The 25,297-nt window shown below is 35.5% G+C and overlaps 1 protein-coding gene across 7 annotated transcripts in view; it reads right to left on the bottom strand.

Moving 5' to 3' along the window:
• Positions 1–341: 341 nt before the first annotated feature.
• The window catches only part of ARHGAP5 (Rho GTPase activating protein 5), a 74,549-nt gene continuing 49,593 nt past the window's right edge, over positions 342–25,297 (bottom strand). For 6 of the 7 annotated variants that reach the window (XM_015453689.4, XM_045396271.3, XM_005561042.5 and 3 more), the window contains 4 exons: positions 13,620–13,697; positions 10,004–10,135; positions 7,529–7,634; positions 342–5,451 (listed from right to left, as the gene is read on the bottom strand). In XM_015453689.4, the coding sequence (XP_015309175.1) occupies positions 5,124–5,451; positions 7,529–7,634; positions 10,004–10,135; positions 13,620–13,697 (644 nt within the window). In that variant the 3' untranslated portion in view covers positions 342–5,123. The remainder of the gene's footprint in view (positions 5,452–7,528; positions 7,635–10,003; positions 10,136–13,619; positions 13,698–25,297) is intronic. The other variant, XR_012415701.1, reaches the window with a different exon arrangement.

Raw genomic sequence — 25,297 nt, 5'->3', positions numbered from 1 at the left:
TGCACCTGCCTCAGCCTCCCAAAGTGCTGGGATTACAGGCATGAGAAACCATGCCTGGCTTTAGTTTGTATTTTTAAAAGTACATTGCTGGTAATAGTTTCTCTCATTTCAAGTATTACAAACCAAAAGACATTCAGCAGCTATGCCTGTGACTGCCAACAAATGAAAAATTTCGAAGTCAAATTTCCAAGGAGGATATCTAAAGACTATGTTCTCTCAGACAGATATTTTTTATCTTTTCACCTACATTTATAAATAATCCAAGTCCTACACAAATAACAGTATGATAGTGTGCACAGCTTCTGATTTTACGTATTTTAGGGAATTAAACAGAAGTCTACTTCTTAGAACACCTAAATATTTATTTGGATAAAATAAAATAACAAGAATCTGGAGAAAAGGAACTAAGAGCCCCAAAGTTAAAGCTGGTAAAATAGTTCAAGAACTTGCAGCAAGTACCTAGAAAATGTTAAATTGTTAGGACAAAACATTCACAGTTCAAGGTCCCAAGAAAATGATCTGGTGAGCAAATACATATACACACTTAAAACTAATCTGGATGAATTGGTGAAGCAATGAATAAATAAGTCAATTACTAAACCCACATAACTTATGCAAATAAAATCTAATACAAAAAATAAACTTGAAAAAAATAGGTTAAAACACTAAATCTTAACTGAAATGTTAGGCAAACTAGAACAGGAGGCCATTGTTAAATTGTTCACAATAACTTTTACTATTTGAGACAAAATTGAATAGAAAATCTGAATTGTAAGAATAAACAAGTTGTTTCTCAAGTACAATTCTTTGACAGCTACTCAAAAAGTGCATATACTGCAGGTCTTAATACTACTAACTACTGGTAAAAATGACTAAACCAGAACTGCCAGCACCAAATTAATTTCAAGGGTTATAATTTTATGCATTTAGTAATAACTAAAATGCTAATTATCATTGGTTACTTTTCAAAATCATTCTCACTGCCTACAGAATTTCCACAAAAGACTAATATTACACAATTTAATTAAGATGTGAATATGAGATTCTGTGGCTCTCCCCACTCCTCTCCCCGACAAAGAAAACTCATATAGTGGAGGAAAAAATGGAGTCATACAAATAGGACAATGATGAGGATCAACTGAATAGTGAAGACTCCCAAAGTTAATTAATTAGATTTTAACTGCTTTAAAAAGACCAGGGTACTTGGATCACATCCAGTAACTGGATGTTGGAATATGAGATTAATGCTTGTACAATCCTCTCATCGTATGTAAAGATGCTATCCTAAGAAAATGATTTGAATAGTACCTTCCCTTATCAAATCTTAGAAAATTTTACTTTCAGGTATTTGATAACCTGAAAAGGCTAAGAACTTCGAGTCCTAATACGGTAAAAAAAAAAAAAAATCAAGCATGTCCCATATGCATTGAAACAAATTAGAAACTGTAAAAGTCTAAGAATTTAAGTACCTTGAAACTATTAAATTCAAGATAACACAAAGATTCACGTCAAACAGACCTCACCAGATCCAGATTGACAACACATGCCATAAAATTTGGCCTAATAGTCACAAACCATGAACACATAAATATATTCTTTAACATTAGCAGCTGTGGTGTAACTAGAATAGTTTTCAAAATATTTCCAGTGGCTCCAAAGCATGTCTATCCCCAGCTCAAAAATCACATCCAAGTAAGATCTGAGTCTTAGAAATCTGTGCATTATCTTGTTTTCCTGACAATTAAAAAAATCAGATTTTCACTTATATACACCCCCAGAAAAAATTTTGAATCTCCTTTCCAGGTACAGTGAAAACTCAATAATACATCTCCTTATAAAATTTCCATCATATTGATAAATTTAAATTTTTATTTTTCATATTTCACTTGAAAAAAATTAGCTAATTTTTACCAATGAAATGGTAAAAATAGAGGCAACTATAACTTAAAATTACACAGCTTCTTAATGTTTTATTCATAGCATTCTTTATACATCAGAAGCTTCATTGAAATTTAATTTACTGCAGCATCCTGTGGGTGAAGCACAAAAATTACATTAAACAAAGAAACAAAAGCACTTTTGACTTTTAAAAATTATATATATATTTATATCCAGTTGACAAATAGCATCACAATTATTACTGTATAAAAAAACTAAAAATCACCATGGAAGCTAAGGCCTAAATTCTCATTCCAATTGTTCCCTTTTGTTTATATCTAAGAGATATTATTAATTAGATTCCAGTACCTTAAAAAAAAAAAAAAAAGAAAAACCCAAACAAACAAAAATACCCAGGTCTACATTATTTACATACAGTATGGGAAAAAAAGCTGCTTTTTGACTTAGATTGCTGTTACCTGCAGTATTTACACTGTAAATATTAAGGGGAAGAAGCACTACTAACAAATACCATTTAAAAAAAAATATATTGTGTCTGGAATTTTATTCTTAAATTAGTTGTATATCCTAAGAAGTGTCTGTTCAATAGAATTTGACTTCTAATAAATCTACTGAAAGTGTGAAACAGAGTACCACTATGCTTCTTTATACTGCTAATCTAGATCCTGTTAGGTCCAATATTGTAGTAACTATAAGCACTGAACCTTAAATGAAACAATGGCAACGTGTGTGTAGATGAAATTTTATTATTGTAAAATATAATGCCTTGATGTTTACTCACAATTATGAGACTATCCTCCTATTTTAATCCTTTACGAAGTCTCAGATGATAGGTCCCTAAACAGTGAAACCTTCCAGTAACTTACCAGAAAAAAGTTTAATTATGTTATTCTGTTCTTAGATGTTTCTAATATTTAAAAACATATTTAAATCCTTGGCAAAAACAAACACAATTCAGTGTAACAGACTGAGCTTTAAACTGTACTTTAATTTTCAATAACTGTAACCTACTGGTTAATTGAACCAAACGTAGAGTATTTAAATGACTCACTATGAAGTGTGTCAAATCAATGATAGAATGCATAGAAAAGTGGAGATAAGTTTGGGAGAAGGTGCAAGGTAGGTTAATGTGAAAAATGGTAAATGCCAGTTTTAGTAACAAAAATGGTACTAAATGCAGATGAACATTAAATTAATACAGTATAAAAGAGAATAGCTTAAATAAACTGGTATTCACATATTACAATAGCAAAGTTATGACAGAATGAACTGAAGACACGAAGTTTTGAAAACTCTCTTTTCAGCCCACTTCCAATAGAAATAGTCAGGCTTTTTTCCTGTACATAGTTTGATGCTTTGTCTATACCATATATAGTAGAAAAATAAATTCTTTAGCAACCTAGAAAGTTTATAAAACTCTTAAAGTTTAATTTTCTTTGCCAGACATGCCAATAGTTAAACTGACAACTATAAATTAAAGCTATATAGACAATAAGTATAAGTAATATAGAACAGGTTAAGAATACTACATTTACCGGATTTTTTTTTAAAAATTACTGTACTTTCTTAATTCCTGTGTGCTTTGCAATAGGAATAATAGGGACTTTGTTTTCTTAGAAAAGATAACATGTAAGAGTATAACACAAATAAGATAATTTATAATATACATGTACTTCAACAGCAGCCTGGTTCATGCCAACATCTTGGTTCTGAAGTTAAAATTGGAAGTACAATACCTAGAACTTAACAGTTGGGAAAGACAATATTTTAGGAAAAAACAGAGCAAATCAAACTCTTAGGAGCCTTGAATCTCAAAATCTATTTACTATAATACATATAAGATAATCTTAAAATTGTAGTCTGAATTAAGATAACATTGACCAAAGAATTTTTTTCTTTACTACACAAAATATAACCTAGTAAAATTTACCTGTGCCACCTATTCTGAAAATTTTATCCATAATTTAGTGTTCTGGTTTTATCTTCACTAACAAAATGTTTACCCCCAAAAGCAGCAGTCATTTATAGTAATTCTGGTACCAACATCAAAGGAAAAACTGGCTTAAAAATGGTGCAAAAGCCATTTTGGATTTTAGTACAATGCATCACAGAAAAGAACATGAATACAAATTTGTAATATAAACACTCCAAAGAGTCTGTCAGTACCCAAAGTATTTTTATTGCTATATTAGCAATGGGTTTTTTGGATATGTTTTTAAGGGCCACATAAAAATAGATTCAAGAAACAAATTAAATTGAAGTCCTAGATTTAAATGTTTGGTTTAAAGAATTTTCTACAACAAATTTCATGTTTATGTATGAAAAGTTATATAACCTTATATGAAAATGTAATGAAGTATTTTCTACACTATACTAAATGTGTTCCCCAAGAGGGAAAAAATTAAAATATCTAAAATATATTAGATTAAGATTACAAGACCATCATAGATCTTTTGAACATGCATCTGTTTACAGAATTAACAGTATACAAAATGTTTATTTCATTATGGACCATAAAGAAATGAGTTGGTGACAACTATCCTTTGCACAACATTATCAACTCACTTTAGCCACAAGCATGTCCTTGGTATGTGTGTAAAAGAAATAGGTTCATTTATCCCTCATCAAATCATCCACATGTTTACTGGAAGTACAGATGAAGGTACAGAAATGTGAAATATGTCAAGTGTATTTTTTTTCTTTCAAACAACATCCCAAGCATGGCCTCAGTAGCCTGAAATTATAAAATACTTAACTGGGCTTTTAGTTATCTACACTGACTGCCAGAATGTAAATTACGTTGCCCAAATTAGCATATCAAATAACAAAATCAGCCAGAAAGCAGGCTGAAAAGCATTAAATGTTTCATATAGGTGAGTTTTTAAATCATTTAATTTCTATAGAAAAATTTTATTCACAATATAATGTGACAGAAATTGCCACAGGAATGATATATACTGATTGCGATAAGGTTGCATGCAGCAGCAGCTTTGTATTTTATAGCTATTTTTGTTTATAAAAATTAAACCTCTCCAGTCATGCTTATCACATGGTCTTAGATTTGTAATGTAAGTGAATAAGGAATACCATCTAGTTCAAAGAGAAAATGTAATTTTGAATGTGACTTATCTGTATGAAACATGAAGTATACTACTGAACCCTGAAACATGCATGTCTAGATTTGCTTTTTGTCCAAATCCAGGCTGTCTGCAATCACCTCCTATTCATATAATACCAAGAGGATCCGTTTGTAATTGTGGTTGTATCAGCTGAGGTTGCAATGGTGGTGGCAACTGAAGTGGTACCATTGGTTCCACCAACTGTCCTGGGTTTGAAGGTGGTGGAGGAGCCACAATGTTTGTCGTTTCTACAATTTCTCCATTGTAAAAGAAAAACTGACACTGTTGAATGAATGTTTCAACAACAGATTGATGAATCTTAGTAGTAGACAGAAACTCTCGATTTTCAAAATCAGGTCTCATCAAGGTTGGCCAAAAACAGATGGATAAGTTGTCTGCTGTCATTAGGTTGATTTTATTTTGCTGACTAACCCTGAAATTATGAAAGGAAAAAACATTTAGAAATCAAAACTCATTACAATCACAGAATTCTAGAGCTAGAAATGGTCTCAGATTTAACGTTACCTTTTATCCTACTTCAAACCTGGGGTTTAAAAATTTGCATAAAGAAGCATCTTTAATTCGTATGTAAAAAACTTTTCCTGGGCAGGTGCAGTGGCTCACACCTGTAATCCCAGCACATCGGGAGGCTGAGGCAGGTGGATCACCTGAGGTCGGGAGTTCGAGACCAGCAGGACTAACATGGAGAAACCCCATCTCTACTAAAAATACAAAATTAGCCAGGCGTAGTGACACAGCCTGTAATTCCAGCTACTTGGAAGGCTGAGGCAGGAGAATCGCTTGAACCTGGGAGGCGGGGGTTGTGGTGAGTGGAGATCGCGCCATTACACTCCAGCCTGGGCAACAAGAGTGAAGTGAAACTCCGTCTCAAAAACAACAACAAAAAACCTTTCCTGATGTGACAAATTGTAGTGAGTTTTTGGCAACAGAAACAACAAATTTTAATTGTATATGTAACTTCTTTGACTACTATGAGAGATGTAAAGATAAACCAGAGTATGCTCTCTCTCTCAACCAGCTTTGGAAAAATTACTACCACAGGCGTTTGACACTAATGTCAGGCTAATTTTCCCTTCCTTCCTCCCCCACGTCCTCTCTTTTTTATCTCTCCCTTTTCTTTCTTTCTCTTCCCTTCCTTTTTTTTTTGGAGAATCAAGTCTCACTATGTTGCTCACACTGGTCTCAAACTCCTGGCCTCAAGAGATCCTCCAGCCTCCCAAAGTGTTGAGCCACCACATCCAGGGAGAATTTTTAACTTTCAAAAAACCCGGTTGCAGCAGGAGCGGTGGCTCACGCCTGTAACTCCAGCACTTTGGGAGGCTGAGGAGGGCAGATCACAAGGTCAAGAGATCGAGACCATCCTGGTCAACATGGTGAAACCCTGTCTCTACTAAAAATACTAAATTTAGCTGGGCGTGGTGGTATGCATCTGTAATCCCAGCTACTCGGGAAGCTGAGGCAAGAGAACTGCTTGAACTCAGGAGGTGGAGGTTGCAGTGAGCTGAGATCGTGCCACTGAACTCCAGCCTGGTGACAGAGCGAGACTCCATCTCAATAAAAAAAAAAGCAAACACTGGTTGCTAGCATTCCACAAAACAATCTTTTTTTTTTTTTTTTTTTTTTTGAGACAGAGTCTTGCTCTGTTGGCCAGGCTGGAGTGCAATGGCATGATCTCGGCTTACTGCAACCTCTGCCTCCCGGGCTCAAGCAATTCTCCCACCCCAAGCCTCCTGAGTAGCTAGGATTACAGACGCTCACCACCACACCCAGCTAATTTTTGTATTTTTAGTGAGATGGGGTTTCACCAAGTTTCCATGGTATTTTCTCAGGGAAAGGTTATAAGAAATGTTAACACGGTTTTATACCACATTGCTAGTAAAAAGTAAGCTTTAAACATCGGTTAATCCTCTTTTAGGAGGTACAGGCTGAAATGTACTTGGTTTGGGCGTTGATACTATTAGTTTAAAAAAAATACAGTTCACTAAAATGTCAGTAGAAAATATTATGAGAAAACTTTTGAAAAAATTAGCACACATGCTAACAGTTCCATTCAATCCTCAGAACAACTTTGTGAAGTGCTGTTATTCTCATGTTTGTATTTGAGACAATCAAGACTTAGCAAGAATAAGTCATTTACCCAAGGTCACAGAACTAGTAATTTTTCAAACCAAACCCTGTTTCAACTCCAACTAGGTCAATCTGGTTAATTATCTAAGTGTCATTTCATATCTAAAATTCTAAGATCCTACAGAGAATGTGGTAAAAAAGAAAATATACTTACCACACTTACTATTTATATAATCATTTCATTACAATACTAATCACATATCTTTTTAGATATAAATTAGAAAACCAAAATTCAACTGTATGTTTAGTCTGAGTCCCCTTTTCTATCTGATAATTACCCAATTTATAAAGTTTACATGTTTGAAATGTATAGTGCATTTTATTTGCCAAAAATCCCTAAAAAAAAAAAAAAAAAAAAATACCTGTTTAGATGTGTTATCACATATCTGAATACATCATAGTTTACAGGATGAAATTTCTTAACAATTTCTTTCAGGGCATGAAGACGTTCTGTTTTATCCGGGATTTCTGTGAAATTAAAAGTGAAGAGTTTGTATAAAACACATTTAAAAATATTTGATAAAGCTTCCTGCTATATTTACTGTAACAATCAAGAATGTGTTTAAAGCATATTAGGATAGGTAAACAAAATCAAAGAAAATGGTCTAAAGCAGCAGTCCCCAGCCTTTTTGGCACCAGCGACCAGTTTTGTGGAAGACAGTTTTTTCACAGATGGGTGGGGGGATGGTTTCAGGATGATTCAAGTGCATTACATTTATCATTAGATTATAAGAAGTGCACAACCTAGATCCCCCACATGCGCAGTTCACAATAGGGTTCCCACTCCCATGAGAATCTAATGCTGCTCCTGATCTGACAGAAGGTGGAGCTCAGCTTCCCTTACCCAACTGCTCACCTTCTGCTGTGAGGCCTGGTTCCTAACAAGCCAGGCTGTGTGGCCTAGGGGTTGGAGATCCCTGTTCAAAAGAACCTGCTAAATAATGTAAATTAAGAAATCACTTCAACTAACATTATCTATTTCTATTAATGTTATCATTTATTACTATAGCCTTTTGATAAGGAAAGCTAATCACTGAAGACCAAAGTGACTCAGCATTGACAAAATGGGAAATGGTATATTAGCAATTTACGTAACTAGATACTGATTTATAATTAATTACTTACACATCTGTTAGGCTCTTAACATTTATGCTACAGAGACTAACTATTTTAGGCTTTGTGGGCACACTTACTCAACCCCGTGTTGTAGCACAAAAGCAGTAACAGGCATAACAAATGGGAGTGGCTATACTCCAATAAAACTTCTGAAATTTGAATTTCATGTAATTTTAATGTGTCATGAAATTTTCTTTTCTCTTGGTGTAAAAACGATTCTCAGCTCAAAAGTCTGCCCAAAACTGGCGATAGCCTAAAATATGGCCCTTGGGCTATAGATTTGTCTATACTACAATTACTTGTAATCCATTTTGCTTATCAGAGATTTTCCTTTACAGGTAGTTTAAGTATATAACTTACTCTCCAAATCTACGCAATTATGAAACAGAGTAACTAAAATGTGGCCCTGAAATAAATGAGATAGAGGGTGCTTTCCTCCTCTTCTTTATTTTGGAGACCAGTGTGCATACCACATCATTATGGTAGCAAAACCAATTACTAACAAAATTTCATTTGTTATACATTACTTCTAAATCGGTCCTCAAAAATTTCCTAAGTAGGACAGTTCTGAGGTTCCTATTAATGGTCAATAGATAAGAACATCTAAACTATCAATTAAACCATTTTCCCACTTTACCTGAGAGTATGTATAAGGCAACTATACCTTGTGACAATATACTGAATTAAAAAAACAAAATCACTGAGAACTTATAATCAGAACTGTACAAAGTAGTCTCACCTAAAAGAACTTGACGACTTGCAACCAAAAGGAAATAGTAGACAGAAGTGTTTAGCAATTATGTTAATTTTTTTGTCACTGAGAAATCACATGAATGAAAATGATGCCCAAACAGACTTTAGGTCTCATTTTCCGGATAAATGAGTCTCTGTTTAGTGGAAACATCTGAATGAAAGATGCCAAAGTAGGAATAAATACTAAATAAATATCGTGTTCTTTCCCAAAATGACTTACAACACGTGGTCTGCTATGGTTTGAATGTTTCCCCCAAAGTTCTTGTGTGGGAAACTTAATCCCCAAGGCAACAGTGTTGAGAGGTGGGATCTTTAAGAGGTGACTATATCATGAGGGTTTTGTCCTTGTGAACAGATTAACACTGTTACCTCTTAAGTGAGTTAGCTATTTTGGGAATGAATTCCTGATAAAAGAGTAAGTTCAGGTCCCTTCCTGTCTCTCACTCTCTGAGTGTGCTCTCTTGCCCTTCCACCTTTGGGCATGGAATGCCTTTGCAAAAAGGCCCTCACCCGATGAGGCCTCCTTGACCCTGAACTTACTAGCCTCTAGAACTGTAAGAAATAAATTACTTTATAAATTATGCAGTCTGTAATATTCTGTTACAGCAACATAAAACAGGTAGACAAGGCCAAAGTAAATTTCTTTGACTTACAATTTGAAGAATTTATTTTTCTTACAATGCCCTTAAGTTTGAATTAAAAACACAAACCTCAAACTTCTAGTACAATGATCTAATTTCTAGGAGCATTTAAGTCACCTAGGGGGCTAACTAAAACAGAATATTCCTGGAGGCCATCTTCAGGGATTCTGATTTTAATTTAGAGGAAAATACCTTTAAGAAATAGAGTTCTAGTAAGTTAATTTTTATTAGCTACATATTCTAGCACATGACGATTTTAACACTTAGCAATCGATATCCAAAAACTGCCAGTATCAACCCTCTCATAAAAAGGAGGTTTATACTTACTTGCTGCTTCCAATAGCTCCGGATGAAGAGAATATGGAATTAAAGGATCTGGCAGATCTGCAAAGAAAGCTTTAAGGGCTCCAGCTACAGCATTTACTGTTACTTCCATTGACACCAGATTGATACTATGATCTACAAGACAAAAATTAACATTTTAAATTACATAATAAAACTTTATTATAGAAGTAAGCTAAACGGTTACTTTTAGATCAAAAGATAACTTTAAGTCGTGGGCCACTTTTCTTTTTCTTTTTTTTTTTTGAGACTGAATTTTGCTTTTGTTGCCCCGGCTGGAGTACACCTCACTGCAACCTCTACCTCCCGGGTTCAAGTGATTCTCCTGCCTCAGCCTCCTGAGTAGCTGGGATTACAGGCGACCGTCACCACACCCAGCTAATTTTTTATATTTTTAGTAGAGAAGGGGTTTCACCATGTTGGCCAGGCTGGTCTTGAACTTCTGACCTCAGGTGATCCACCTGCCTCAGCCTCCCAAAGTGCTGAAATTACAGGTGTGAGCCAAGGCGCCCGGCCCCACTTTTCTTTTTAGGCTGACAAACTACATGGATTTGGGAAAAGACAACCAAGCAATAAGTCTTTTCTGTTATAATTTTAAAAATGCTGTTAGGTTTATTAGTATATTGAGGAACTTTAATAATACCTATCTTTTTTTGGTTTATACAGCTATTTAAAAGAGGCCACAAGAGGCAGGTGAGGTGGTGCGTACCTATAGTCCCAGCTACTCAGGAAACTAAGGTGAGAAGATCACTTGAGCCCAGGAGTTTAAGTCTAGCCTGGGCAACATAGTGAGACCCTATTTCTTTGGAGGAGGGGGAAAAAAAAAGAGGCCATAAATAACTAGAAAGAAAAAAGAAATATGCATACAGGTGGATCTGAAACTTGTTCACTGGAACATTTCATATCTGGCATAAACGCCAAGTAAAATACACATATTCCAAAATTTGAAAAAAATCTGAAATCCGAAATACTTCTGGGCCCCAAGAATTTTGAATAAGAGATACTCAATTTGTATAAATTCTCATTTGGACTTTTTAAGCTTACAGTTTAAAATTTCATGTAAAACAGTTTAAATTTAAATAGTTGGTGAAGTTCCGACTAAAAAAATCAAGACTAGAACATACTAAAAGTGTATTATAAGGTTAATTTGCTATCAGTAAATCACTTTAATATAAAAAATAGGCCAGCAAAAAGAAAAAAAATTTCCCCATCACCTAGACAAGCACTGCTTACAGTTTAGCATGTTTCCTTTCAGCCTTTCTCTGTTCATTAAAAAAATTGCCAAATCAATTGTTAACATTTTGCCCTACATAAACAATTTTAATGGCTGTGAAATATTTCCTTAGATTACACAATTTACATAATATTCTATTACTGAACATTTAGATTTATTTCATTTAAATATATTACAATAATATGAAAATGATATGATGCTATGCTTTAATACATATAAGCTTATTTCCTTAGGCTACATTCTTTGTAGTAATAGCTACCCAATGAACATTTAATATGGTGCTCGGACAGAAAACTCTTCATATGCATTATCCCATTATCCTTATAGTTACTCTCATCATTCCCATACTAGACATGAAGAAATTGAGATTTAGAAAGATTAACTTGCCAGAGACACAAAAATAGTGGCAGTAGTGGCAGGACCAGAAAATAAAACAAGAAAGTCAAACTCAAGAGCCTTGGTATTAACTACAAAAATGCATTCATTACTGGAAGTTAACTTCTACCAATTTAATATCATTAAGTCTAAACAGTTTTTTAAACACTATATATACAGAGAGAGAGAAAGAATTTTTTTTTTTTTTTTTAGATGCAGTCTCGCTCTGTCACCCAGGCTGGAGTGCAATGGTACGATCTCAGCTCCCTGTAACCTCCCCCTCCTGGGTTCAAGTGATTCTCCTGCCTCAGCCTCCCAAGTAGCTGGGATTACAGGTGTGCACCACCATGTCCGGCTAATTTTTTGCATTTTAGTACAGATGGGGTTTCACTATGTTGCCCAGGCTGGTCTCGAACTCCTGAGCTCAGGCAATTTGCCCACCTTGGCCTCCCAAAGTGCTAGGATTACAGGCGTCAGCCACTGTGACCGGGCAATATTTTTAAAAAATGGGATACTAGACTATACGATACTCTTTGGCAACAAGGTGTGTTTTTGTAAACACACAGTCACACACACACAACAACTGACGTTTTGACATTTCAACAGGCATAAATCTTTATTTTATGTGGCTTCTTAGTATTCATTCTACTTATGAGACCCGAGTGGTATCCCCCCAACACCCCTTTAAAAAAAAACAATACTGCAAGGAACAGCCTTGTAAGTATATCTTGGCATGCTTATGCAAAGACTTCTATAACAAATTCCTAGAAGTGGAATTTCTCTAGCAAAGCTATCTGAATCCTGATATTCACAAACTGCCTCTCAAAAGGCACCTACAACTAACAGTGTACAAGATACATGCTTACCTACGCTCTACTAACAATTCTTTTCATTCAAATAAAACAAACAAATATAATCCTTTAATTTTTATCATTAATAGAAGCTAAGCATATTTTCATTTATTTATTGGTTGCTCTCTTCTGATGGGAATTACTTAAGCTAGGTATGTCACACCCTGTTTTAGCCACATGTCATACAGAATTTTTACATTTTTGTAAAATTTTAGCATGTACACAGTCCAGTCTATCAACTTGTGTTCAAGCTTTCTAGGTTTCATATCAAGTTTAGGCTTTTCTTTACTCTAAGACTATAAAAATATTCACTCATTTTTCTCTCTGGTACTTATGTTTTTCATTTTTTACATTTAAATCTTTAATCGCACATAGAGTTTACTGAGTAGAAAATTTGGCTTTTTTTACTCCTAATGGCTAAGATGTCAATCAGAAGTCAAATTATTGCTTTTCTAACTCTGGTGATGGATTTATATAGGTACAGTCACAGTCTTTTACTTGTGAGATTGTTTAATGTATTAGGAATATGAAATTTGGGAAGAAACTCAGAGTATATGGGCCATAAAATACCTAATCTTACATCAAAATATTTTATAGTATTCCCTTCAGTCTTAGGGTAAGAGAGAGTTTCTTGTTATTTCAAAAACAAAATTTATTCTACTGCATTCCATTCCTTCCGGGCCTGATGGACTTTGCTTCAATACTTTTCCAGTACCTCCTTTCTTATTTACTAAATCCTCTTCTGTCTTCATACTTACATTAAAAATATATACAATATTGTATTTTCTTGACTCAACTGCCTCTTGTTTTCAATCTTTTCTTCTATTGCAATTGTATTTTAAAAAGTTCATATCATCTGCTTCCTCTTACAAATCCCTAGTACTGAGGCCCCTTAATTCAAAGGCTCTAAAAGTAATCAGTGACTTGCTTGCTAGTGTAAAGAAAATAGACTTTCCCTAGCTGTTTTGTACCTTTACTGTGGTATCTATTCTACTCAGTGCTTCTAATCCCACTTCAAAATCCTCTCTCCTCAACATCCATATCCTTATGAAGTTTTCAAATGAAAATCAATCTTCTCACCATGAATTCTAATAAGTAAAACATAAAACAACAATTTTATTTCACATAATTATCTTCTTACCTTGATCGAACTGCTTTTGAATATTGTCTTGGTCAGTTTTGTTCCCGCTAACACGGTAGAGTCCTTCGGTACATAACCCTAAGAGAATAAAGAAATATACATACTTTAATAAACACATATATATCCACATGGCTGGGCACAGTGGCTCATGTTTGTAATCCCAGCACTCTGGGGGGCCAAGGTGGGAGAACTGCTTGGCCCAGGAGTTTGAGCCTAGCCTGGGCAACATAGGGAGACTCTGTTTCTACAAATAATAAACAAAAACTTAGCTGGGCATGGTGGCATGCACCTGTAGCCCCAGCTACTCGGGAGGCTGAGGCAGGGGGATCACCTGAGCCTGGGAGGACAAGGCAAGAGAGCAAGACCCTGTCTCCCAAAAAAAACCCCAACCAACCAAACAAAAAACCCATATGTATCTATAACAATAAATGTGCTTAATCTTATGTACAATTTAGTTACAAATTTATAGTGGTAAAATATTTTTAAGAATAAAATATTTTTTGAGCATTTTAAAAAAGTAAGTTCTTAGTGGACTATTTTCTATTTTAAACCATTTAGGACATTCAGCTCCAGACACAATGAATAGACTTACTTCTCCCTACTCTCCCACTAAATACAGCTAAAACCCCTGAACCTAACATGTAAAAAAACCAAACATAAGTATTCTGTGAATGGTAGAGAGAAGAAGGTGAACTGGCTAATGACTTAGAACTTGAAGAACGACATGACAGTAACTTCCCTGATTTTTGAGGGGGCAGGGAGAGGCTCATATTGTGACTGGGCATTGGAGAGGCCTGCAACCCAGAAATACTAATGAGCAAAGGCAAAAACAACAAGACTACCACCACCACCACCACCACCACCACCACCACCACCACACCCAAAACTAACAAAAACAAAAAAATAAAACCCAACAACAGCAACAAGAAGTCTGCTTTCCCTAGTGAAAGGATTAGAAGAGGTACAGCCTAGCAAAACAAAACCTTTTTGACTATAATTGCCCTCCTCAAGCCACAGAGCATGGAATCCCTCCTCACTCTTGTCAGTGGAGGCCAACTTGAAAGCCTACACTTCTACCTCTGCCAATCAGTAACAAGGAGTTCTTTACCCTTTCTGGAGTGTCAGCAGAGGCTGAGTAGAGAGCCTAAACTTCCACCACCAATCCTAGGTAAGAGATGTCCTACCTACCCCACCATGCTATTATCAGTGAAGGCCAGTGGAAGCCAACAGGGAGTCTTAACTTCCACTCCCACCTTGCAGCCCTCCTCCCCTGCTGGTGCAACGTCAGAGGCGGCCTGCTAAAATAGATTTTAGTAATATTCCAAAGTCTCTGAACGTGATATCCAAAGTGTCTATGATACAATAATAAAACAAAAATCCCTCACATCAAAAACCAAGAAAAATGTCAACTTGAATGATAAATGACATTTAACAGACACTAACTCAATGGTGGCAATTATGGAATTATTGAACAGGACTTTAAAGCAGTTATTATAAAATACTTCAATGTGCAATTACAAACACACTTGAAACATGAAAAAATTGGAAGTTTCAGCAAAGAAATAGAATATATAAGGAATAACTAAATGGAAATTTTAGGCCGGGAGTGGTGGCTCCCGCCTGTAATCCCAGCACTTTGGGAAGCTGAAGTGGGTGGATCACTTGAGGTCAGGAGTTTGAGACAAGCCTGGCCAACATGTTGAAACCCCACCTCTACTAAAAATACAAAAATTAGCTAGGCGTGGTGGTGGGCACCTGTAATCTCAGCCACTTAGGAGGCTAAGGCAGGAGAATCACTTGAACCCAGGAGGCAGAGGTTGCAGTGAGCCGAGATCATACCACTGCACTCCAGCCTAGGTGACAGAGCGAGACTCCTCAAAAATAAATAAATAAAAAATATATAAATAAATAAATGAATAGAAATTTCAGAACGAAGAAATACAGTGACAGAAACAACTCACCAAACGGGCTCAGCAGCAAGATAAAGATGACCAAAATAACAACAACAATAATAACTGAACTTGAAGATAAATCAACAAAAATTACCCAATTTTAAGCCAGGCATGGTAGCTCACACCTGTAATCTTACCTCAAAATAACTAAACCTCATTGTTCTTTAGATACCATTTATCCTGACTTTGTGAAAGTATTCTTTTACAGAATTCTTATTACTCCACGTCTATCTATATGTCCCAGTTGAAACATTTCTTCCTCATTGACACATTCCCTGCTATCTCCAATTAGATGCAATTTTTTTCCCTTTGAACTCCTGTAGCACTTTATCTATAGCTCTATCACCACTCAGTAAAAGTCATAGCAGTACCTTTCCATCCCCAGGGTTCTTCACATAATACAGTGGTTCTCAGCTGGGGGCAGCATGCATCTCAGGGAACACTTGGTAATGCCTAGAGATATTTTTGGTTGTCAAAATTGGAGGAGGGCTATCTAACAGGCAGAGGCCAGGAATGCTGTTAAACACACTAGAATGCACAGGATAGCCTCTAACAACAAAGAATTAAATAGCCTCAAATGTCAATAATGCTGAGGTTGGGAAACCCCTTCCACAGTGATAAACATTTATTATTATTTGTTAAATGGAGATTATAAGGCCCTTAACTACCCACACTAAAATCTTGCCCTTTACTCACTATTAACAGTGATTTCAAAGAACAAAAACACAGACTAAATTATCCAGCTGTGAATTATCCAAGTTTTATGTGGCCTTAAATCACCCAAAGTATCTATCCTGGACCTCCAAGCAATAAAGGGATTAGAAACCAATCCCAACATTCCCAAACTAAATATAAAATTTTAGTAATTTAAAATAATGTTGCTTTTTGGCCAGCCACGGTAGCTCATGCCTGTAATCCCAGCACTTTGGGAGGCCAAGGCGGGGGGATCACGAGGTCAGGAGATTGAGACCATCCTGGATAACACGGTGAAACACCGTCTCTACTAAAAATACAAAAAAAATTAGCTGGGCGTGCTGGCGGGCGCCTGTAGTCCCAGCTACTTGGGAGGCTGAGGCAGGAGAATTGCTTGAACCCAGGAGGCAGGGGTTGCAGTGTGCCGAGATCATGCCACTGCACTCCAGCCCGGGCGACAGAGCAAGTCTCCGTCTCAAAAAATAATAATAATAATAAAAAACAAAAAATAAAATAATATTGCCTTTTAATTAAGTACCTTTTTTCCCTTTCATTAGAAAAGGTCACTACCCCTTAAGTAACCCAGAGTATTACTGATATCTGAAGTTTTAGAATGGCCTAAGTTTTATTTGAGTTGCTAACAGATACAAAACTAGGGTTTCACTGCCTGTTCCCCTACACCTTCAGGATGACATAATTATTTAAGTCATTATTAAAATAGATTACAAAGGGTAACAGAGATGCAAGGTGTGTAAATAATCCATAAATTTGATAAATATGTCCTTGGGGAGTGATGTCACCAAAAGTGGTGGAGAAGAGAATTCCAGCGACTAATGAGCTGCCAGAAGGGTAAGAATCAACATTTGCAGAACTCCGTAATCTATTAAAAAATTACAACCAGAAGTAGTCTTGGTGAAGAAAGCTTTAAATTACCTACCATTCCCTATACCCGAGATTAGTGACAATCATGAGGACAGTAGCCTGCACTGTGGGTGCAGGTTACATGAGTGCCAGAGAGCAGTATGAACCTTATTCTGAAAGAACTGTGGTCACGGATTTCAACCTGTCTTTTGGCTCTCTGAAGGAAAAGTATAAGGGCTTGCCTTTGTTTCACCCACAAGACTTGGAAAGTGTTGTTTTTCCTTTGGCTCCAGATATTTAAAGAAACTAACAAATCACCACCAAGTGAATAGAACAGACTTCAGTGGCAGCAAAAGACAAAGAATATAGACTTCACAAAAATAGTTTACAGAAGTCTCTAAACAAGCAAACAACATAACCAACACACAGCAAAAGCAAACCCTGGTGAGGGGAAAGAATTTCATTTCCAGGATTGCCATATTATAATCTTTTAAATGTCTTTATTTTCAACAAAAAAGAGGCATACAAAGAAACAAGAAAGTAGAGTTTATTACAGGAAAAAAAGAAATTTAGAGAAACTGCCCACAATGAAGCCCAGTCATTGCATTTACTAGACAAAGAATTTAAATCAAAAGATTTTTTTAAAAAATCACAAAGAGCTAAAGGAAACCATGAACAAAGAACTAAAGGAAACCAGGAGAATGATGACTCAATGAACTGAATATCAATACGTACACAGAAATTATAAAAAGACCCTAAAAAGAAATTTTGTAATTGAAAAGTGCAATAAACCAAAAGAAAACTTCACCAGAGAGGTTAACAGCAGACATGAGCAGTCAGAAGGAGTAATCAGTGAATTTTTAAAGACCGGTTGAGATTATCCAGTCTGAGGAGAAAAGAGGAATGAATGAAAAAACAAGAAAGAAGCAACTGTCACATATAAGGTATATTCAATAAGATTAACAGCCTACTTGATCTTTAGAAACCATGGAGGTTGGAAGGCAGTAGAATGATATTATTTAAAGTGCTTAAAGAAAAAAAAAAAACCCTGCAAACCAAAAATTCTGTGTCTGGTAAAACTACGCTTCAAAAATGAAGGAGAAATTAAGATACTCTTAGATAAATGAAAGTTGAGAGAGTTTATCACTAGTATACATGTCCTACAAGATATGGCAAAGAGAGTAAGGAAGTTCTCTAAGCTGAAATGAAAGGGCACTAGACAGCAACTTGAAGTCATACAAAAGAATAAATAACCAAGGTTATGGCAGCAAGACAGCCAAGCAAATAAGCCAGCAGTACTTCATTTTTTACTCATAACTCCTTTTTGTCCTCGTATGATTTTAGAAGTACATAAAACAATAATTACAAGTCTATGTTAACGGGCATAAAATATATAAAGATGTAATTTCTGACAATAACAAGGATGGGAAATGAAGCTCTAAATGAGCAGTTTTTGTACACTTTTGAAAAAAAGGTGCTTTCAATTAAAACATGATTATTATAAATATGTTAACTGTAAACTGCAGGGTAATGACTAAGAAAATAATTTGAAATCTATTAAGACAGAGACTGGTAGAATGGATAAAAGAGAAAAACAGCATCCAACTATACACAGTCTACAAGACAATCGCTACAGTACCAAAGACACAATAATGTTGAATGTAAAAGGATAGAAAAGTATATTCCATATAAATAGTAATTAATAAGACAGTCAGAGTAGCTATCCTAGTATCAGAAAAAATACACTTTAAGACAAAAACTGTTACAAGAGCATAGAAGGACATTATACATCAATAACAGGGAGAATCCATCAGTAAGATATAATTATAAACATATATGCACCTAACAAGAGTCCAAAATATATGAGGCAAAAACTGACAGAATTGAAGGGAGGAATAAACATTTCAACTATAAAAGTTGGAGACGATAATAGTCCACTGCAATAATGAACAGAACTAGACAGAAGATTACCAAGGAAAACAGAGACTTTGAACACTGTAAACCGACTAGACCAAACAGACATACAGAACACTCCATCTAACAACAGCACAATATACATTCTCTTTAAATGCACATGTAACATTCTGGAGAAAAAAACACTGTATGTTAGGACATAAAATAAGTTTAAATACATTTTAAAGGCCTGAAATAATACAGAATATGTTCTCTGATCACAAGGGAATGAAAACAGAAATAAGTAACAAAAGGAAAATTAATAAATATGTGAAAATTAAACAACTTTTTTTTTTTTTGAGAAGGAGTCTCGCACTGTCGCCCAGGCTGGAGTGCAGTGGTGTGATCTTGGCTCACTGCAAGCTCCACCTCCTGGGTTCACGCCATTCTCCTGCCTCAGCCTCACCAGTAGCTAGGACTACAGGTGCCCGCCACCACGCCCGGCTAATTTTTTTTTTTTTTTGTATTTTTAGTAGAGACGGGGTTTCACTGTCTTAGCCAGGATGGTCTTGATCTCCTGACTTCGTGATCTGCCCGCCTTGGCCTCCCAAAGTGCTGGAATTACAGGTGTGAGCCACCGTGCCCAGCCAAACAACACATTCTTTAACAGCTAATGGAACAAAGAAGAAATTACAATTAGAAAATACTTTGACATGAACAAAAAGAACAATATACAAAAACCTATGGGATGCAGCCAAAAGATTTTCAGAGGGAACCTGCATCTGTAAAAGCCTTCATTAAAAAAGATTTCAACTTTAAGGAACTAGAAAAAGAAGACAAAGCTAAACCTAAAGCTACCAGAATGAAAGAAATAATAAAAATTAATATGCAGATAAAATAGAAAGTAGAAAAACAATAGGGAGAATCAAACAAAACCAAAAGTTGGTTCTCTGAAAAGACTGATTAAATTGACAAACCTTTAGCTAGATTTACCAAGGGGAAAAAAAAAGGAGACTCCAATTACTAAAATCAGAATGAAAGGAGACATATTACTACTGAAATATAAAGATTAAAAAGGGTTACAAGAGAATACTATGAACAAATGTATGCCATCAAATTAGGTAAGTTAAATGAAATAAACAACTTTTTAGAAATATAGCAACTACCAAAACTGATTCAAGAAATGGAAAATCTCAACAGATCTATAACAAATAATGAGATTGATCTAGTAATCAAAAGCTCACAAAAACAAAAAAGCCCAATACAAGATGTTTTCACTGAAGAATTATGCCAAACCCTTAAAAAAGTATTAACAATAATTGATCTCAAACTCTTCTAAAAAACAGAAGAGAAACACTTCCTATGAAGCTGTGATTACCCTAATGCCCCATAGCCAGATTAAAAACACAAAGTGAAAACTACAGGCCAATATCCCCTACATATACAGATTTTTTAAATCTTCAACAAAATACTACCAAACCAAATCAAGCAGAGTATTAAGAAGATTATACATCATGACCAAGTAGGATTTATCCAAAGAAAGCAAGGGTAGTTTGAAATATGGAAAACAATTAGTCTGATGGGCCACATTAATAGAATAAATTGGCAGGGGGTGGGGGGAACCATATGATCATCTCAACTGATGTAGAAAAAGCATTTGACAAAATTCATCACCCTTTCATGATAAAGTCACTTAAACTAGGAACAGAAAGTATCTTCTTCAACATGATCAAGGACATTTATGAAAAATCCACAGCTAATATACTTATTAGCTGTGATGAAATATGGTAAAAGAATCAGTTTTCCCCTAAGATGGGGAAACGAGTATGTCTGTTTTTGCCACTTCCATTTAACATTACACTGGAGTTGTAGGCAAGGAAAAATAAATAATATCCAAGTTGGAAAAAAATGAAGTAAAATTATCCCTATTTACAGATTACATGACTTACATGCAGAAAATCCTAAAGAATCAGCAAAAAATACCAGTAGAGTTGGCTAGCCACAGGGCTCACGCCTGTAATCCCAGCACTTTGGAGGCTGAGGCGGGCAGATCACTTGAGCTTAGGAGTCCGAGACCAGTCTAGCCAACATGGTGAAACCCCATCTCTACTAGAAATACAAAAAGTAGCCAGGCGCAGTGGCATCCACCTGTAATCCCAGCTACTCAGGAAGCTGAGGCAGGAGAATTGCTTGAACCCTGGAGGTGGAGGTTGCAGTCAGCAGATACTGTACTACTGCACTCCAGCCTGGGCAACAGAATGAGACTCTGCCTCAAAAAACGAAACAAAAAAAAAAACACAAACAAACAAAAACTAGTAGAGTTAATACAAAATTCAGCAAAGTTGCAGGTTACAAGATCAACACATAAAAGTTAGCTGTATTTTTATACTCTAGCAATGAGCAATCCGAAGATGAAATCAAGAAAACAATTCCATTCACAACAGCATCCAAAAGAATAAAATACCTAGGAATAAATTTGACCAAGAAGGTACAACACTTGTACAATGAAAATGACAAAATAGTGTTGACAGAAACTAAAGATCTAAATAAAAGATATCCTGTGTTTGTGGATTGGAAGGCGAAATTTTTGTTTGTTTTTTTTGAGATAAAGTCTCGCTCTTGTCCCTAAGCTGGAGTGCAATGGCATGATCTTGGCTCACCTCCACCTCCTGGGTTCAAGGGATTCTCCTATCTCAGCCTCCCGAGTAGCTGGGATTACAGGCGCCTGCCACCACTTCTGGCTAGTTTTTGTATTTTTAGTAGAGACAGGGTTTCACCATGTTGGCCAGGCTGGTCTTGAACTCCTGACTTCAGGTGATCCACCCACCTCGACCTCCCAAAGTGCTGGGATTACAGGCGTGAGTCACCACGCCCAGCTCGGAAGGCTAAATATTTTTAAAATGGCAACTTCTACCCAAATTGATCTATAGATTCAATGTAATTTTTATCAAAATCCAATTGGCCATTTTTGCAGAAATGGAAAGGAAAATTCTCAAATTCACATTCAATTGCAGGAAACTCTGTAGCTAAAGGAATCTTGAAAAAGGAGAAAGAACCAAAGAACTCTATGCTTTCTGATTTCAAAACTTACTACAAAATTACAGTAACCAAAACAGTGTAGTACTAAGCAAAAGTACAATATACAGATCAATGGAATAGAATTTAGAGTCCAGAAATAAGCCCATATATCTATGGCCAACTGATTTTCAACAAGGATGTCAAGACCATTTAATTAGAAAAGGATACTCTGCAATAAATAGTGCAGAGACAGGTGAATATCCACATGCCTAAGAACGAATTTAGATCTCTACGTCATACTATATACAAAAATATATTAAAGACCTAAATGTAACAGCAAACCCTATAAAACCTAGGGATAAAGGAAAAAGTGATAAATCTTCATGACCTTTATTTTGCCAATAAATTCTTATTTATGATGCCATCAGCATGAGCAACAATATACATCCAATTTATTTAAAAATAAATTGGATTTCATTAACATTTAAAACTTTTATACACACCTACAGAATGGGAGAAAATATTTGCAAATCACTTACCTGATAAACGTCCAGTACTAGGAAATACAAACAACTTAACAAAAGATAACCCAATTTAAAAAAGGCAAAAGACTTAAAAAAAGAGTTCTTCAAAGAAGGTACAAATGGCCAAGAAGCACATGAAAAGATGCTCCACATCATTAGTCAACAGGAAATGGAAATCAAAATCACAATGAGGTATTACTTCATATTTACTAAGGATGGCCATAATTTAAAAATGGAAAACAGCAAGTGTTGGTGAGGATGTGGAGAAACTGAAACACTTGTACATTGCTGTCAAGAATGTAAAATAGTGCAGCTACTGTAGAAAACAATGTGGTGGTGATTCTCTACTAAGTTAAACATAGAATTACTGTATGATCCAGCAATTCCACTCCTAGGCATATACTCTCAAGAACTCAAAACAGGTACTAAAACAAATATACACAAACGTTCACAGCAGCACTATTCACAATAGTCAAAAGAATGAAAACAATCCAAATATTTGTCAATGAATAAACGGATAAATGTGGTACAGCTATATAATGGAATTCATAAATCATAAAAAGAAATAATGTACTGATACATGCTATAATGAGGATAAGTCTAAATAATATGCTAAATGAAAGAGCCATACACAAAAGGTCACATTTTGTGATTTCAGAACATGAAATTCCCAGAATGAGCAACTTATAGAGAAAACAGATTGGTTGCAAGGGCTGTGAGAGGAATGAATTGAGGAATGACTGTTTAATGGGTACAGGATCTCCTTTTGGAGCAATTAAAATATTTTGCAACCAGAGGTGACAGCTGCACAACAGTGTGAGTATACTAAATGCCTCTGAATTATATACTTTAAAATGATTAACCTTATGTTATATAAATTTTACCTCAAAATAATTCTAAAAGCCCATGCTGGGAAGAAAAAAACAAAACAAGAACTAATAGTAGATAAGCTTATTGAACCTAGCTCCCACTGAATTAAAAGTACATTCTTATGTTTGATATAAGTATAAAGACTACAGGAGATCCATGAGTAAATGGTAAAAATCATATTTCAAGAAAACTGCACAATGCAATATGCATTTTAACACAGTAAAACATATCCTACATTCATCAGTTATCAAAAATTAAATAATTATTTGGTAATGTAAAATTAAAAATTAACTAGGCACTATGTTCACTATACTGTACTCATCAGATTCTCTCTTCTGGAAATTTGGAATTAGAATTCAAAGATACCTGGTTAGGCTTAGCATGTGGTTAAAACTTAGACCTAAAAATTGGCCGGGAGTGGTGGCTTGCACATGTAATCCCAGCACTTTGGGAGGCCAAGGTGGGTGGATCATCTGAGGTCAGGAGTTTGAGACCAGCCTGGCCAACATGGTGAAATCCTGTCTCTACTTCAAAAATTAGCTGCGTGTGGTGGCATGTGCCTGTAATCCCAGCTACTCGGGAAGCTGAGGCAGGAGAATTGCTTGAACCTGGGAGGCAGAGGTTGCAGTGAGGTGAGATCACGCCACTGTGCTCCAGCCTGGGCAACAGAAAGAGACTCTGCCTCAAACAAAGAAACAACTTAGACCTAAAAATCTAGGATCTGCGAACAGACCAGGTGAGTCTAGACAAAGAAAAGACAGAGAAGTGAAAAGAGAACACTGCCTGATTCTGGCCCAATAGATGAGTTGCTTTCAGCTTCTCTACCTTCATTCCAGTTAAATGTAATTTTTGCATTAGTGTTTTGCTGACTAGCAACTAAAATAATTTAAACCAAAAAAGCCTCAATTCCTAAGCAATGAAAGTTTGGTCTTTTTTCTTTCTAGGCACTCAATACTTTTTAGCAGGAAAAATATTTGGGAGTGATGAGACAACTGGATTGGAAGGAACAAAATAAATGCTATAATATACTGAGTCTTCCCTGTAAAACAGATGTTAAGACAAATATTGCTAGGAATGGACAAGGATGGGCAATTAATGGTATGTGGGCACAATGGGTGAAAAAGACAGATTAGTGAGATACCTGAGGCCTGGACAATTGGGAGAATTAAATATAAGAATGAAATATAAGAACACTCTGGAATGTGAGAGATAAAGATCTGGGAGTCATTCTTGTAAATGTGATGGCTCAGACCCAATAGCAAAGTAAATCAGATACGCATAAATTACATCGACAGTAAATGGAATGGCTATAAATTACTCAAACTAAAGATGTACTCAGGAGAAGCAAAAGATAAACACATGAAGACATACTATGATGAGACATTGTGATATTTTGATTTCAAACAAGATTTAATGTTTAAGTGCCCACTATGTGCTGTATTTACAGTACATATGTGTGATATAATATATTGTTACATAAAATATACAAATACATAAAATATATTGTCCCTGATATTGTATAGTTCAATAGGCCAGCTATTTTGAGTTTTACAACAACAGCTGAAGTAAATGTGTTCATGCTGTTTTTAATGATGCATTACTAATGGGGCTTCACTTAAGCTAAGTGAAGTGAGATTTTTCACATGCTAAAAAGCTGATAGGGATGAAGTAACATCAATAGAGCAAGAGTTTTTTGTGGTGATACTTGACATTTCAGGCACAATGCCATTACAGGAATAAGATGAAAGGCAGTATTTTCTTTTCTCAATTTATCAAAAACAAGTTTCTTAAAATTCCATGTGGGGAGGGGATATATATATATTATTACGAGTTCAGTTTACTGAACTGAAAAGTGTCACTACTTTCT

The sequence above is a fragment of the Macaca fascicularis genome, chromosome 7, assembly GCF_037993035.2.
Source record: "Macaca fascicularis isolate 582-1 chromosome 7, T2T-MFA8v1.1".
Classification (NCBI taxonomy): domain Eukaryota; kingdom Metazoa; phylum Chordata; class Mammalia; order Primates; family Cercopithecidae; genus Macaca; species Macaca fascicularis.
The sequence above is the reverse complement of the archived record's forward strand: the minus strand, read 5'-3'. Positions and strand labels throughout refer to the sequence as shown.